General features: G+C 40.1%; 2 protein-coding genes across 2 annotated transcripts in view; one reads left to right on the forward strand and one right to left on the reverse strand.

Annotated features, from left to right (window-relative positions):
• The window catches only part of snx25 (sorting nexin 25), a 235333-nt gene extending 226689 nt beyond the window's left edge, over positions 1-8644 (forward strand). Inside the window, exon 20 of the mRNA XM_060835382.1 lies at positions 8036-8644. Within this exon, the coding sequence (XP_060691365.1) occupies positions 8036-8131 (96 nt within the window). The 3' untranslated portion in view covers positions 8132-8644. The remainder of the gene's footprint in view (positions 1-8035) is intronic.
• A 7666-nt stretch (positions 8645-16310) lies between these two features.
• The window catches only part of lrp2bp (LRP2 binding protein), a 31035-nt gene continuing 30256 nt past the window's right edge, over positions 16311-17089 (reverse strand). Inside the window, exon 9 of the mRNA XM_060833951.1 lies at positions 16311-16376. Coding sequence (XP_060689934.1) covers positions 16311-16376 — 66 coding nt within the window. The remainder of the gene's footprint in view (positions 16377-17089) is intronic.

Below are 17089 nucleotides of genomic sequence, written 5' to 3' on the forward strand. Positions count from 1 at the left end.
TATAGCACACAAAAAACACTTATTACATGTACAATCTGTTCTGCTATAACGCATGTTTCTTCAATATTAATTGACTTTTAACATTGAAGAATTTAGACCATTATTTGTAGAATGTGAACTTTCCTTACTTGTATTGGCTATTAATGTGATTCCAGCCCCATTAGATATTGTGCGATTTTTTTAATAACGCGTGATCGCATGAGAATGGAACTATCGAGTTATACCAGAACCGACTGGACTGAGATACAGTGAAACAACAAATCAAATTCAAACTCCGAAAACCATGGTGTATACTTGCTGACGTTTTGTGAAGGTAGCACAGGAATGCCATTGTCATGTTTCCCCATAGCTCTAAAAATCTTTCCTCTTCATATTAAGATACCACTAGTCATCTTGGAAATCCATTTCCCACCTTGATCAATACTAAATTTACATGCATTTTCCCCATATATGTTCTCCATTCACTAAATCTTTGCACACTTGTGTATCTATCTAACCAGTCCATCCTTTGTATTGTCTTAACATCATCTTGGCAACTGACTTTCCAATCTAACTTGTGCCATTAGCAAATGCAGCAACCATGCCTACGATTGTTTTATCTAAGTCATTTATTTCAGTTGTAAGAAGTTGAAGTCTTGGCATAGATCCCACACAATGCTGATTACACCTTTTCAACCAGAAAACAGGAAAGCTGAAGGTTTGGGGTGAGACATAAAAGCAAAGAAGATGAGCTAAGAGGAGCTATGAGAAATGACTAGTAGTTAACATAAATGAAAGTCCAAAAGCGCTCTATAATAACATAAACCATATAATCACTCCCTTACTGTTTGGAATGATGTGGTTCAGAGACCCAAAAGGAGATTTACATTTTGAGGCAGGGGGGTGGTTGAGGAATAGTTTGTATTCCTCTTTGCAAAAGAGGAGGATGCTGTCCAGCAACTATTACTGAGGAAGAAACTAGAAGGGATCAACATTAACTCAGAACTCTTGGATAGGTTGTTGCAAGTTAAAATGAACAAGTCACTGAGACCAGATGTGATGCATCAAGGATTTTGATGGAAGTGAGGGTAGAAATTATGGAGACACTGACCTTAATCTTTCAGTCTTCCCTAAACTGTGTGGAGGTGCCAGAAGACTGGAGGAAACATTATGGTCACATTCAAAAAGGTTGTAACGGTAATCCCAGCAATTACAGAGCAGTTAGTGGAGGACCAGGTTCACATGTGCATAAACCATTGTAGATGGCAACACGGGTGTAGCGAGCAAAACAAACCATGCCATGTTCTCAGCTTTATTAATGGGGCATAAAATAGGGTTCAGGAAGATGATGTTGAACTTATGGAAAATGCTTATTAGACCTCAGCTGGAGTATTGTGTACAGTTGTGGTGCCACATTATCACGAAAGATGCAAATAGTGGAGAGAGTGCAGAAGTGGTTTACAAGAATGGTTTCCTGTTTGAGAAATGAAAATGTGTTGCGGGAAAAGCACAGCAGGTCAGGCAGCATCCAAGGAGCAGGAGAATCGACGTTTCGGGCATAAGTCCTCCTTCACGAATGAGGAGGTGTGCCAAGCAGGCTAAGATAAAAGGTAGGGAGGAGGGACTTGGGGGAGGGGCGTTGGAAATAGGATAGGTATCCCCCAAGTCCCTCCTCCCTACCTTTTATCTTAGCCTGCTTGGCACACTTTCCTCATTCCTGAAGAAGGGCTCATGCCCGAAACGTTGATTCTCCTGCTCCTTGGATGCTGCATGACCTGCTGCACTTTTCCAGCATCACATTTTTCAGCTCTGATCTCCAGCATCTGCAGTCCTTACTTTGTCCTGTTTGAGAAATGTCAGCTATGTAAATAGGTTGACTAAGTTGGAACTGTTCTCCCTGGATGGAAGAAGGCTGAGAGGAGATCTTGTTTGAGGTTTTCAAAACCATCAACAGCCAGACAGAATAGATGGGGTGAATCTGTCTCCACTTGTAAAAGGAATAAGAGCAAGATGGTGTTCAAGGTTTGTGTGAAGATTTGTAACTTGGGTGCTGGTTGTGAGTATGTTAGCCGAGCTGGGAAGTTGATTTGCAGACGTTTCATCCCCTGTCTGGGTGGCCTCCTCTGTGCTTTGGAGCCTTCTGTGAAGCACTGCTGCCGTACTGTCTCTTCTGGAATTGATTTGGTTCCTTTTCTGCTGCTTCCGGTTCATTTACATTGACAGTGCTGAACAATTGAAGCAAGGGTAATGCTTGAAAAACTTTCTCAGTGAGTACTTCAGGGATGGAATGTACTGGAAGTCTGGTGGAGGCAGGTTTAGTTAAGGTATTCCAGGGGTCATTGTTTTGATAATGGTGATAGTGTGTAGGAGATTGGCACTAGTTTAAATAGCCAGTACAGGCATGACTGGCTGAATGGCCTCTTTGCACTGTATAATTTTGTAATTCTGTGATCTATCCTTTTTATTCCTACTCTTTGCTTCCCGCCAACTTGTCAATATTATATCCATGCTGGAGTGTTGCTGTGTTCCCTCTAAGCTGCACAGCCAAACTCAGCAATGCCTTCAGAAGTTGCTGCTGTTGAAGGACCTTTTGAAGCCCCATGCACTGAACAGATATTAGAGGAACTACTGATCATGAGCTTTAGTTTTTGCCAATAGCTTTTTGTCAAATGCTTTCTCAAAATCTAACTAAATGAATCCATTCCCTTTTTATCCAGAGAAACTCAATAAATTGATTAAACATGATTCCCTTTTCAGAAAGCCATGCTGATTCAGCCTGATTGCCTTGAATGTTGTATTGTCTCTAATATTACTTTTAACATTTTCCTTTTGATAGTGATTCAGGAAGGCAGCTCACCACCATCTTCTCTGGGGCAGTTAAAGATGGGCAGCAAATGTTGGCTCAGCCAACAATGTCAACGTCCTCTGAATAATTTTTTTAAAGCATAAAGCCACCTGACCTGTCGTTACCTGGTTTCTATCTCCCTCCCTTTTTGATAAAGGAGTTACGTTCACACTGTTTCAATCTAACTGTACTTTCCCTGATTCTAGGATACTTTGGGAAAATTTAAAGTCAAAGCATCAGCTCTCGCATTGGCCACTTCTTTTAAGGTGTTTGCATGAAGTTGTCAGCCTGCAGCTCCAGTGGTTCATTTATTACCAATTCCCTGGTGATTGTAACTTTTTGACATTCCTCTGTTCCTTCCACTTCCTGCTTCACAACTATTTCTGGGATTGTTTATATTTTCTGTAGTTAGAATTAATGCAAAATACCTGTTCAATTCATCTACCATCTGCTTATTTTCCCTTATTAATTCTCTAGATTCACTTTCGACAGGATGAATGCTCATGTTATTTCTAAATGTCTATGGAAACTCTTACTATCTATTTGTTTTTTATATATCTAACTAGTTTTCTTGTGTACTTTAATTTTTCCTAACTTAATCTTTTATTATTTATATTCTTCCAATCTTCTGTCATGCTACCCATCTTTTTGAAATTGTATACTTTTTCTTTATGACTCTAATAGAAAAGTTAAAGTCACAGAGTCATGCAGCATGGACACATAACTTTTGGTCCAATCAGTCCATGCCAAACATAATCCCAAACTAAATTAGTCCCACTTGCTTGCTCCTGGCCCATATCCCTCCAAACCTTTCCTATTCGTGTATCCATCCAAATGTATTTTAAATGTTCTAATTGTACCTTCATCCATCACTTCATCAGGAAGTTCATTCCACACGTGAATCATCTTCTGTGTTAAAAAAAAAAAATCCTCAAGTCTTTTTTAAATCGCTCTCCTCTCACCTTAAAAATGTGCTCCCTAGTCTTGAAATTCCCCATCCTGTGGAAAAGACAACTACCATTTAACTCGATCTACACCCATCATTATTTTATAAACTTCTATCACGTCACCTCAACCTCGTATGCTCCAGTGAAAAAAGTCCCAGCCTATCCAGCCTTTCTTTATAACTCAAATTTTCCATACCCTGTAACATGTTGGTAAATCTATTCTGAACTCTCTCTAGCTTGATAATATCCTTCCTCTAACTGGGTGACCAGAACTAGATGCAATACTCCAGAAGAGACCTCCCCAATGTCCTGCACAACCTCAACATGACTTCCCAACCCCTATACTCAAACGACTGAGCAATGAAAGCAAGTGTGCCAATACCTTTTCAGCCGTCCTCTCTATATGTGACACAAACTTTTAAAGAATTATGCCCCTGCACTTCTAGCTCCCTCTGTATAACACTACCCAAGGCCCTACCATTAATTGTATAAGTAAAAAGTGAGGTCTGCAGATGCTGGAGATCAGAGCTGAAAATGTGTTGCTGGTTAAAGCACAGCAGGCCAGGCAGCATCCTAGGAACAGGAAATTCGACGTTTCGGGCCAGAGCCCATTCCCGATGAAGGGCTCTGGCCCGAAACGTCGAATTTCCTGTTCCTAGGATGCTGCCTGGCCTGCTGTGCTTTAACCAGCAACACATTTTCAGCATTAATTGTATAAGCCCTTTGTTTGTTGAATAAAAATGCAATATGTTGCATGTATCCAGATTGAACTCCAACTGCCATTTTTCAGCCCATTGACCATTTGATCAAGATCCTTTTGTAATCTTAGAAAACCTTCTTCAGTCATTTTGGTGTCATCCACAAACTTAGTAACCATGCCTTCAAAACTCCCATCCAAATAATTTATAAATGACAAGCAAAAGAGGACCCAAAGCTGATCCTTGTGGAACACCGCTGGTCACAGGTCTCCAGCCCTAAAGCAACCGTCCATCATTACTCTGTTTCCAATCATGAATCCACTTGGCAAGTTCACCCTGAATTCCATGTGTCCTAACTTTACTAATCCATCTGCTATGCTGAGCCTTGTTAAAGGCTTTACTAAAATCCAAAATAAACAAAGTCTACTTCTCTGTCGTCATCAACTTCTTGGTAACTTCCTCAATCAGGTTTATGAGGCATGATTTTCCTCACACAAAACCACGCTGACTATCCCTAATCAATTTTTGATTGTCCATAAATCCTTTCAAATTACCACGAACAATTTACCCACAACCAAAATCAGACTCTCAGGTGTGGAGTTCCCTGATTTCTCCTTACAACGTTTCCTAAACAACATTAACCACCTCTAGTCATCAGGCACCTCAGCCGAAGTTATAGATGATGCAAGTATTTCTGCAAGGAGTCTTGTGATTTGCTCCCTTACTTCCCACAGCATGCTGGGATACATGAGGTCAGGTTCCACAGATTTATTTGCCTTTACATTCTCTCAGACATTTCGAACCTCCTCTTCTGTAATGTGAACTGTTTTTAAAATATCCAAGTTTATTTCTCTGCATTCTCTAGACTCCATTTCTTCTTCTGCAGTAAAAGCTGACATGAAATATTGTCTTTAACTTTGTTAGTCAAGTGGGTTAGTAGTTTCTACCCTTGGATTGCTTTTCTCCTTCTTTGAATGTATTTGTTGTATTTTAAAATATAAACTTAAATGTTTGAACAGAAAAACTTAATTAGGCCAACATAAATGCAACAGTTTAACTAGCTTTGCTTTCATGCCCTCATAATAACACTGTGTTCATTTCAGTACTTTGACATCATGCATCTGTCCTTTAAACCAAATATAAAATTCATCATTATGGTTGCTGCTACCTCTTCATCATAAGATCGTTCATTAATCCTATCTCATTGCACAATACCAGATTCAGTCTGCTGTTAGGTTGGCTCCACAACGTGCTGCTTTAAGAAAGGATCTCGAAAACATTCTATAGATTCCCCATCTAGGCTACATTTGCTTGTAAGTTTCTAGCTTTAATGTAAATTGAAATGCTCGAAGATTATCTCCGTACCTTTCTGACAAGCAGCCATTATTTCTGCCTTATCTTGTGGTTGCTGTTAGGCCTGAACACCACTCTCACAAGCGACTTCTTGCCTCCTTCATTCCTTATTAGTGCGCAAACAGCTTCCATATCCTGGCTCCTGAAATTAAGTCATGCTTCTTTAATGTGTTAATACCATCATTAAGGAAAGAGCAACCTCACCACCTCCACTCTGTCATCCTGTCTCTATACTAGCTATCAGCATATAGTCATTTATATCTATTTGCACACCTAGTTTGTCTATTTTGATTTGAATGCTATGTGCGTTCAGGTACGGAGTTTTTAATTTTGTCCTTTGTATTATTTTTGTAAACTCTGGCCTCATCTACTGATGTACGCTTTGATTTGTTCGACCTCTTCCCGTCATGGTGTGATATTATCATTTCCCGGGTTAATACCTAGGCTCAGGCATGCAATGGCCAACCTTTGCTCCCTCTTACTGCTCCACTCATCCCAGCTACAAGACCCTAGCAATAACCTCCCACCTCTCAGCTTTATATTCTTACCTTCCCACTGAGGTCTTTGTCTTGTACTGGTGGTCATATTCTGTGTGTGCCTGATCTATGACCCTCCAGCCCACTGCTGTATTCTTCTCAAACAGGCTGTCAGACTCTGACTCCAATGTGGGATAGTGTCTCCTCTAGCAGGAAGATAAAATCAACCCTTATTTTATTTGATTAACCCATCTTGTCCTGGCATCACCACCTTCACATGACTGCATGTTCTCTCTCAAAAGCTCCCTCACCACCCCATTGCTCCTCTCCCCATTTAAGAACCTTCTTGTCTTTGACTCCCCTTTAGGTTATTCCTTGTCACGTCTTCTGTGGCTTGATAATTTTTCCAGGCTATGCTTATCTGATAATACATAATCGTTTCCACTCCAGGTCTATTAATGATGACCTCCATGCTAAAGAGAACTATTTTGACCTGGAAACCTATCGAGTAATCCGAACCCAGTCAGGGTTATTGATTAGTAGCAATTGATTTCTTTGATCAGCAAATATAATGCAAAACTCTGTAGTAAATATACCAAATTCTTACAAATGTTGTTTTCCTGAGGGACAGCATCTTATTAAGAGAAAACTGGAACCCATTTCCACTTTGTAAAACTATGGTTACTTTAATCAAACATTAAAATTATATTTTTAGATCCTCTGTATTCACCACACTTGATTATGGTGAATCTTTTGGGGAAACAAGTCAACATGGGAATTGTTTATAAGTATTGTTATATATGCAGGAGGAGAATGTGAGGTCTGCAGATGCTGGAGATCAGAGCTGAAAATGTGTTGCTGAAAAAGCGCAGCAGGTCAGGCAGCATCCAGGGAACAGGAGATTCGACGTTTCGGGCATAAGCCCTTGTTATATAATGCAAGTTAATACTCTCAGTTTTGACTTTTACAAAATGAGTGATTCTCCAAAAAAAAGCATTGACAGGGTGTGGCCACTACAAGGTCCATTCCATTGCCTTGGAGAGGATGACAATATGTTGCTATCTTAAACACAACTGAATGATTTGTTGGAGGCAAGTAACGAATCTCTCCTTATACAGTAATAATTCTGAATAGATATTGTATCAGACTGTGTATTTGTATGTTCCTGGACAGAGGTGTGATCAGCATATTTGCATGCCAAAGAATCTCTGTCCAAAATATGCCCTAGTTCTGTATCCAGCAGCCAAAGTTATGAGTGTTTGGCTCTTGAGCATTTAGAATGTTTAATGATTGATACACATTCCTTCAGCTACTGCTAAATGTTCTGTGTGAAATGAAGTTATGTGCACAATTGAAAATTAATTTGGGTAAGCTTGTCTCAAAATATCCAATAACTCATGACTATATACGATAATGCGAGCTGTTTTGAACAACACTGATGTGGACAGCTTGCAATGGACTCTTGGCTAGTGCTGTAACTTCCTGTCTGCTGATGGAGCTAAATGAAAAACCACCTTCTCAACCAAAACTTGATAAGGGTTCCAGCACCTTCCAGATATGTGGTAGAGTATCCCCTTGTGTGGTTTTGTGCAATATCCCTTTCTGTGGACCGTGCTTCAGCAAATGTTCTGCATAGGATGTGTTCGGTTCAAATCTAGATTTAGAGAGATATTGTGATAGTCGTGTGTTAAACTTTGCTTCTTCATTCTTCTCCCCCTGTCCTCCCACATATTTCAGATGCTGCTGGAGCTGTTGCTGATAGAGTTGTGTCCAGAATTGCGAATTCATTTGGAAGACCTTAGGCTCGGGCAGAGTTTATCTGGCACCTCATGAATATCTGTGAAGTAAAAGTAATAATAGACCTTGGTTTTTTTAAAAAAAACACTATCTGCAAACTTTTTTTCCCCCAGAAGGACAAATAGACTGGGATTTATTGATGTTTGTTGTTTCACCTCACACGTGACAGATGTAGCACTAAGTGAAATGACTTTATGCTGAAGCATAAAGCCACTTACTGTTTCCTTTCATGCTGATATCCAGTAGTTTGTTTCCTTAAGAAGTTCAGATGCCAGTAATTAATGTTGTGAGAAACGGAATAAATATTTTTTAAGACAACTTGAGAATTGTATTATTTTTGGTGGTGCATGTGTCATATCTAAGTTGCAAGCTCCTCACAGAGGAATTTAACATTCCTTTCTTATCAGTGATCATTGAGTAGCCTTTGTGTGCAATATGTATGTAGATCATTGTGAATATTTTATTGTTAAATAGAACTAGATTTTATTTTTACCAAAGATTTCAATGGTGTAGATGATTTATAAGCAATAAATTATGACAAAACTTAAACTCTTCATTGCAATTCTTTTTCTGCTGTTCTATTAGACATGTTAGGGTTCATGATGATTTGTTGATTTCCACTATACTCTCTCTTGGATTTCATGTTTATATGAAATAAATAGCCTTGACTATTCCACATTGTGCACTCCATTGTGCAGCTCCAACTGTTGAAAATGAATTTTCTTATTGATCTTTGCCTCCTAAATTGGGAATATTTCTTGATTTCTCTCCACCACCATGGCTGAAAATTAGAAGTAGCTGTATGAAGATTCACGAGCGTTTAGCCATGCTCAATATTTGTTGAGGATCCATTGCACCGTATCACTGTCTTCATTGTAACGTTATAACATGTAAATGGTGTAGTTTGTAAGAAATATCTGGCATAATGCACATGTTATTGTCTAAATACATTTTGTAATTATATGTTTGAAGAATGAATTATGGTTGAGGAATCTAAATTAGTTTTTGTTCATCTATTCAATTGATTGTGATGCATAATGTAATCAACTGTATTATCAATGGCGCACAGACACAATGGTAGTAAAGTCTCAGCCAGTGCATTAATCAATGAATGATAAATGAATGAAAATCAATTGTGCTGGTGGTTTTAAACATGAATATTCAGTGGGAGAGCCTATTTTCACTAACAATGATACCCTCGCCACCACAGCGGTAGCTCCTTTGTTTATTTCTCTCGGCTCATCCAGTTGCCATACACTTTCCACCACCTCTCCCTGTTCTGCATTGACAAATGAATTGGCTCTCACTGTGGGTAACATCATTCATTAAATGGTCAGAATGACCAGGTTCAAAATTACATTCTACCACTAAAACTACAATTTTCTATTTTATCAGGCAGAATAATAGAACGGCAATGGACAATTCTGCCTATCGAGCCTAATGGGCCTGCTTTTAAATCATGGCTGATCTCTGTTTCAACTCCAATTTCCCACCATTGGTCCACATTCCTTGATACCCTTACTACTTAATTGTGCAACTAGTTATAAAGTATGCTCAGTATTTATAGGAGCGTATGGCAAACAGAATTTAACCCCTATCAAAAATCTAGTGTTTTTCAATCTTAGAAATTTCAATTGGCTCAACAGCCAGAGCCTTTCTGGAATTCTAGGGTTTCATTGCTCTTTTCTGTTGGGATGTGAGCATTGCTAATAAGCAATGGCATGGGGAAGTGATAGCCCAGTGGTATTAGTGCTGGACTGTTAACCTAGAGTCTAGATTGGAGTGGTGCTGGAAAAGCACAGCAGGTCAGGCAGCATCCGAGGAGCAGGAAAATCTATGTTTCGGGCAAAAGCCCTTCGGGAATGAAGGAAGGAAGCTTCCAGTGTGGAGAGATAAATGGGAGGGGGGTGGGCTGGGGAGAAGGTAGCAAAGAGTACAGTAGGTGGATGGGGGTGGGGATGAAGGTGATAGGTCAGAGAGGAGGGTGGAGTGGATAGGTGGGAAGGAAGATTATTAGGTAGGTTAGTCGTGATGGTGCTGAGCTGAAAGGTTGGAACTGGGGTAAGGTGGGGGTTAGGGAAATGAGGAAACTGGTGAAGTCCACATTGATGCCCTGAGGTTGAAGTGTTCCAAGGTGGAAGATGAGGCTTTCACTTCAGGTAATGTTCATGGGACCAGGTTTGAATCCTGCCATAGCAGATGGTGGAATTTAAATTCAATAAAAATCTGGAACTAAGAGTCTAGCAATGACCATGAAACTGTTCCTGATTCTCAGGAAAATCCCATCTGGTTCACAATGTCTTTTAGGATGGGATATTTGTCGTTCTTAACCAGTCTGGTCTCTGTGACTCCAGGCTCTCAGCAATGTGGTTAACCTTAACTGCCTTCTGGGCAATTGGGGATGGGCAAGAAATTCTGTGACGCAAAAGCCAGTGATGCCCACATCCTGTGAATGAATTTTTAAAAACTGTATTACCCATCCCTAACTACCTCAGAGAAAATGGTACTGAGACACTACTTTGAAGTGCTGTGGGGCATTAAACATGTTCGTCATTGAGGTGTTTTAGAGTTCAAAAAGGTAAGTTTGGCTATCTGCATTACGAATGTTCAGCTGCAAATAAAATGGGTTACTGTAAGCAATTGTATTTTGGGTGAATTTGTGGCTCCAAAATTCTTTCACTTGATGTGCTGTTTTAAAGGAACAACTCCGAATAAAGTTTGTGAATGAATGTTGGGCAATTTGAAAAAAAGTTATCATTCACCTTGGTCCACTTGTATCATAGATACATCGATCCTGTGGCCAACCAACATCATACATGGCAGGTTTGACCAATTAGATTTACTCCATGGGACATCCAGAAACTGCTTAAGGCAGTAGATGCAAAAAGACAATATCCTTTGTATAACAAGCATTTAATTGCTCAGGTGCAGCAATGCTGGCCACATTTCCCGCAGGACTTGAAATGAATGTCAAAACTCCCAATTGAGGAGTGTGTTTTTAGTGCTTTTTTTTGCCATGTAAGCATCCCGCAGACTTGGTGTACAGGATGTCGTTACTGGTGATCATCTCACTGTTGATTGGATCAAACATCCTCCACTCTACAGTGTGGTGATGGATCGGCAATGTAGGTGGAATAGTATGAGGTTTGGAGAGAAACTTGCAACTTTTGTCCCTGCTCATCCAAGTGGCTAGAGATCATAGATTTAGAATATGCTTTTTGTTGAAGAAGTCTTGGTGCATTGTTGCAATGTGTAGAATTAATGGTGTTTACTGCTACCAGTAAAAAATGAGGTCTGCAGACTTTGACCAGCAACACATTTGCAGCTGTTTACTGCTACCACTGTGTACCAATGGAAGAGAGAATACATGTTTATAGTGGTGGATGGGATCCAGATCAAGCAAGCTACTTTGTCATAGATGTATTGATTTTTTTTCTCTGTTGCTGGAACTGCACTCATCAGGATAAGTATACAGCATTTATCAAAAGACAGACTTGATGATTGCCCACCATACAAGTCACAAGGAGACAGGAGGTGAGTTACTTGCTATATCAAAGATATTGACTTTTTGAATCCACTGCCTTAAGCAGGTTCTTGATGTCACGTGGAGTAAATCTAATTGGTTCAAACCTTGCATGTATGATGTTGGTTGGCCACAGGATCTATTTATCAATTGTGTGTGGGCCAAAGTGAATGATCTACTTTTTTTTAGAATGCCCATCAAAACCACGATGGCAGAGTTTGTTCTTGTTTCTGGGGCAGTTCTATTGTTTCATCAGATTAGCATCTACTTTTATCGTGACGTCTGATGCTGTTCTGACTGTGTTATCCTGCACACTTCATTGGAACCCAGTTTTCAGCTGCTTGGTAATACAGGTAATTCCTGGGTTGCAAATGGATTCTGTTCTTATGTCGATTTGTTAGTCAATATGTAAATAATCTGAAACAATACTAATGTTTATGTGACTGATCTTTAATGATAACACAACTGTATGGGATCACATTCATAAATATGAGCATTTGTAAGTTGGACATTTGTAACTCAGGGACTGAATCTATCCCATTTAATAAAGTGTGGAAACAGGTCCTTCAGCCTAACAAGTCCACACCGACCCTCCGAAGAGTAACCCACCCAGACACATTCACCCCTGACTAATGCACCTAACACTATGGGCAATTTAGCATGGCCAATTCACCTGACCTGCACATCTTTGGACTGTGGGAGGAAACCGGAGCACCCGGAGGAAACCCACGCAGATATGGGTTTCCACACAGACTGTTGCCAGAGGCTGGAATCGAACCTGGGTCCCTGGTGCTGTGAGGTAGCAATCCTAACCACTGAGCCACCATGCCGCCCTAAATCATCAACTATGCTGGACGGTATCTTTAGTGTGAGGACAGGACTTCACGTTCACAGGCCTGTATTTAAATTATGAATAACTATAGAAAGCTGCAACACAAAGGGTCTTGGGGGGGGGAACTTATGCACTAAGTACAGAAAGCTAGCAGTCTGGTTTTCTGGAAGGTTAATGCAATATTAGACCTTATTTCAAGAGGGTTCGAATGTGAGTAGAGAAGTCTAATGAAGTCCTGTTGAGACCACATCTGGAGCAACGTGAGCAGTTTTGATCCTCTTATTTAAATACAGATATAATTTCAGTGGACATAGTCCAGAGAAGGTTCACTAGGATAATCCCTGGTATGGAGAGACTATCTTACAATCAAAAGGTTGGCATTCTATTCGCTGGCGTTTAGAAGAATAAGAGGTGCTCTCACTGAAGCATACAGGATTGTTAAGGGGCTTTACAGGGTATATGCTGAGAGGATGTTTTCTCACATGTGAGAAAACAAAGACCAGAAGGCATAGTCTCAGAATTAAGGGAATCTAAGACTGAGATGAGGAATTCCTCATCTCAGAGGGTTACATGTCTTTGGAACTCCTTCCCACCAAGAGCTTTGGAGGCAGAGTCCTTGTGGATATTTAAGGCTGAAGTATTCTTGATCAGTGGAGAAACTGACAGTTTTGAAGAGAGGACGAAAAACTGGATGTGAGAAGTGTCAGATCAGCCGTGATCCTAATAAGTGGTGAAGCAGGTTTGATGGGCTGAATGGCCTACTCCTGTTCCTAATTCTTGAGTATGGTGACCACTTTTATCATAACTGCCTATGCAATGGATAAATTAGCAAAAATAAGGAAAATTACTTTTTTTCCTGGTTCTCATCCCACATCCCACAGGCCTAGTCTTAAAGATATGATTTTAGGAGTTGGCTAACCTGCTCAGTTTCTGGATTAGTGGTGCTGACAGAGCACAGCAGTTCAGGTAGCATCCATTGAACAGCAGCGAAATCGACGTTTCGGGCAAAAGCCCTTCATCAGGAATAAGGGCAGAGAGCCTGAAGCGTGGAGAGATAAGTGATGGTGCTACCAGGATACTTTGGTGATCAACCCACCCAGAGACCATCTGTGCCCTTGTGACTCTAGTACTACGATCAAGCAATGGTCAAATTGAAAATTATTAGCTGAGGATGTGGAAATTGGCAGACTTCTTTTGCCTGTGGGATTTCATGTCCTGAGTGGTTAATAAGGATTTCCAGTGCCAATTTTTCTTAATTGTATAACCTTGTGCCACCACGTTTGGTGGGTCTTCCCTATTCGAGGGAGGAAGACTACAGCATTGGCTATAAGGTATGAGTCAATTGGTATGACCATGTCAGGCTTGGTAAGTCCGTAGAACAGTTTTTGCCAAAAATTCCTAGCTGCTGGTAAAGATTATTTTGCAGAGCTGAATTTCTGATGTCTAGGTCAATGCTGCATGGTCCAACTAATTTTTAATGTTTCTCTAGCAGTTTTAGTGTAAGCAAGTGGCTTACTTTTAAGATGTACACTAATCCAGAAACGGGAACAGTGTGTCTTCCCTGAGGATATTAATGCTTCAGCGTGGTGGTTTCATGATAACAATTACCACAACTAACTTGTCAATCCCCATATTTATTAATACGTGGAATTTAAATTGTGTATCCAAAGGGTTAGTCCAGGATCTCTGGATTATTACTACAGTACCATTATCACCATTCTACCGTTACCAATACCATATTACTAGTCTCGACCATTATCACTAGACTATATGTTGTACTAAAATAAACATGCACAATAAGAGTTTTGTTTTCCCTTTTATTTTTGTTTTGCTGATATTCCTTTCAACCACCGATTGTGACAACTATGGAATTTTCCAAAGTTTATTTTTTGGATATTACATGGCAATGGAAATAAAATTTGTGAGAAGATAAAAACCTACCCAAATTTGGGAGAATGAAAGAACCTGCATTTACAGGAACATTTAGATTGTTGAGGCGAGATGAAAAACATTTCAAAATTAAGTCAGCTATTATAGTGTACACATAGCACCCAATTTATACACTGAAAGGGCTTACAAACAGAAGCTGAATTCTTTGCCTGTGATAGGGGAGATTTCAGTTTCATTGGGAACTGTCGTGAATTCAGTTAAATGACCCAAGGTAGAAAATCAGAGTTTGATTCAATGTTGCTTCTAAAATCCCTGTATTGAAATTGTCAGCCTAGTTTAGAAGCTCAAATCTTGAAGTGAACTAGGCTAAAATAGATAGGAGAAAGTGAGGACTGCAGATGCTGGAGATCAGAGCTAAAAATGTGTTGCTGGAAAAGCGCAGCAGGTCGGGCAGCATCCAAGGAGCAGGAAAATCGACCTTTCGGGCATGAGCCCTTCTTCAGAAATCCTGAAGAAGGGCTCATGCCTGAAACATCGATTCTCCTGCTCCTTGGATGCTGCCTGTTGTGCTAGGCTAAAATAGATGTTGAATTTCTATTCAAAACCCATCAGGGTGATGTGGCAGTTTTGCTGCGGACGACATGTGAATTTGCATAGCACTTAATGTTTAAACATTCTTAAGAAATACACTGGCTCCAATATTTTAAGTGTCCTATTGAATAGCTCCATATAAATAACGGGCAGGATTTTTCAGATGGCATAATCTCTGGCCCAAACAGTCAGCAGGGAATGTACTGTTGTTACCCGGCAGCCATTCAGAGCATTACATGGCTGGAGAGGGACTTCTCCAGCTTAATTGGTTGTGCTCCCTTGCGGGGGTAGGTGAGTGTCCAATGAGGAACTGAGGCACCCAACCATCTCTTCCACTCTTCACCTGAAGCCTGAGTAGGATGCCTTTTCTGGGCTTCACTCTGCTCCTGAACTCTTCCCACGATCTTCAAGTTTGAGATTGATGAGAAATAACCACAAAAGGACATTAGTTGCCCTTGGTAAATGTGTGTGCAGGCAGAAGAATAGTGAGAAGGCAATCTGAAGAATTTTGCACCCCCTGAAAGCCATAGGCAGAAAACAAATTCTACCTATCGGAGTCTGTTTACTAAAGATTGTATATTTGTTATTTGAGACTTCTCACTTCAGCTTGTCCACTTTCAAAATCATTTGCATGTTTATCAACTTCAAATTAAATGTTCTCGAGTTCTTGGACTGTATGCCCATCCCCTTGACACCTGAACCTGCTCAAAATTTCACTTGCCTACAATCTTTATTGTTGCTGATTTGACCCCCTGTGCTTTACACATAAAGTTCTAATCCTTCTGTTAAATATCTCTGTTGCCTCACGTCTTTCTATTTCTAAATTTTTTTCGAGCACTACTTGCTACCACATTCTGTTTCACTTCATTGTTCTCCCAAACTCTTTCATTCTGTCAACTTGCACTGTGCCTCTCTTTCTACCTTCAACCCATTATTGTTAACCATATCTATAATGGTCTGTAAGGCTCCTGAGTTCACCCCATAAATCTCTCCCCATCTTTACTCCTAATGTCTCCTTGTGCATGGTCTTTGGGCAGATTTTGCTTTCAAAACAAAAACCAAGACATATTAAAGTGTTCCAGGATTTCTTTTCAATATATGGCAAAATTCCGATGCATTGTAAATTGTTACATTGGGAGTTTGAGATGAACATATGGCACAATTCGATTAAGTCCTAGCTCCTATTTATCTAGTAATAAGAAGTTGAAAATGTTTTCAGGAATCACGTCTTTTTACTCTCAACTTAGTTCTACAATTTCCTGTTTCAAAAATGTGGAATTAACTACACAATGGAAAAGCTGGAGGTTAACTATACTTAATTGTCATTATAATCCACAGGTGCAGGGTCTATTGAAGGACTTCATCAGAATGATTGCTTCTTAAATTCTTGCCATTATAACTTGAAAATGCAGGTCAGTTGCTATATCACGATCCATGTTAATTGCCTTAGATTAAAAAAGCATTGAAAATCAGGTTAGATAGAGAAAAACAACTATGTGCAATGTACTAACATATTACCCAACCATTCAGAACGTAACATGTAATAAGATTAGATTCCCTACAGTGTGGAAACAGGTCATTTGGCCCAAGAAGTCCACACTGACCCTCTGAAGAGTAACCCACCCAGATCCATTTTCCTACTTTTACCCCTGACTAATGCATTTAAAACTATGCTCAATTTAGTATGGCCAATTCACCTGGCCTGTGCATCTTTGGACTGAGTCTGGAAACCGGAGCACCCAGAGGAAGGCCACGCAGTCCCTGGGAGAATGTGCAAACTTCACACAGACAGCCACCTGAGGCAGGATCCCAGATCCGTGATGCTGTGAGGCAGCAGTACTAACCACTGAGCCACCGTGCCACCCTAAATATAAAACAACCTTGCATGTGTCACCCTCATTCTAAGTCCCAGTAACATTCTCAGCATAACAATCAGATGCTGGGATACACAATACTGAAACATGAAACTGAAAACCATTTGCAAAGTTCTGTTTGTGTGAGGTAATTGGAAAGTTGCTGTAGAGACTAATTTAGTACATTGAGAAGTCATTCGCACCCCATTCTCTCTCTCTCAGCTAACATATTGGGTTGATAAACACCTTTTCACAAAAGTCATGGATATTAATTAATTATGCTATATATGCTCTCTCTCGGCTCT

The sequence above is a fragment of the Hemiscyllium ocellatum genome, chromosome 2 (genome assembly GCF_020745735.1).
Source record: "Hemiscyllium ocellatum isolate sHemOce1 chromosome 2, sHemOce1.pat.X.cur, whole genome shotgun sequence".
Taxonomy (NCBI): Eukaryota; Metazoa; Chordata; class Chondrichthyes; order Orectolobiformes; family Hemiscylliidae; genus Hemiscyllium; species Hemiscyllium ocellatum.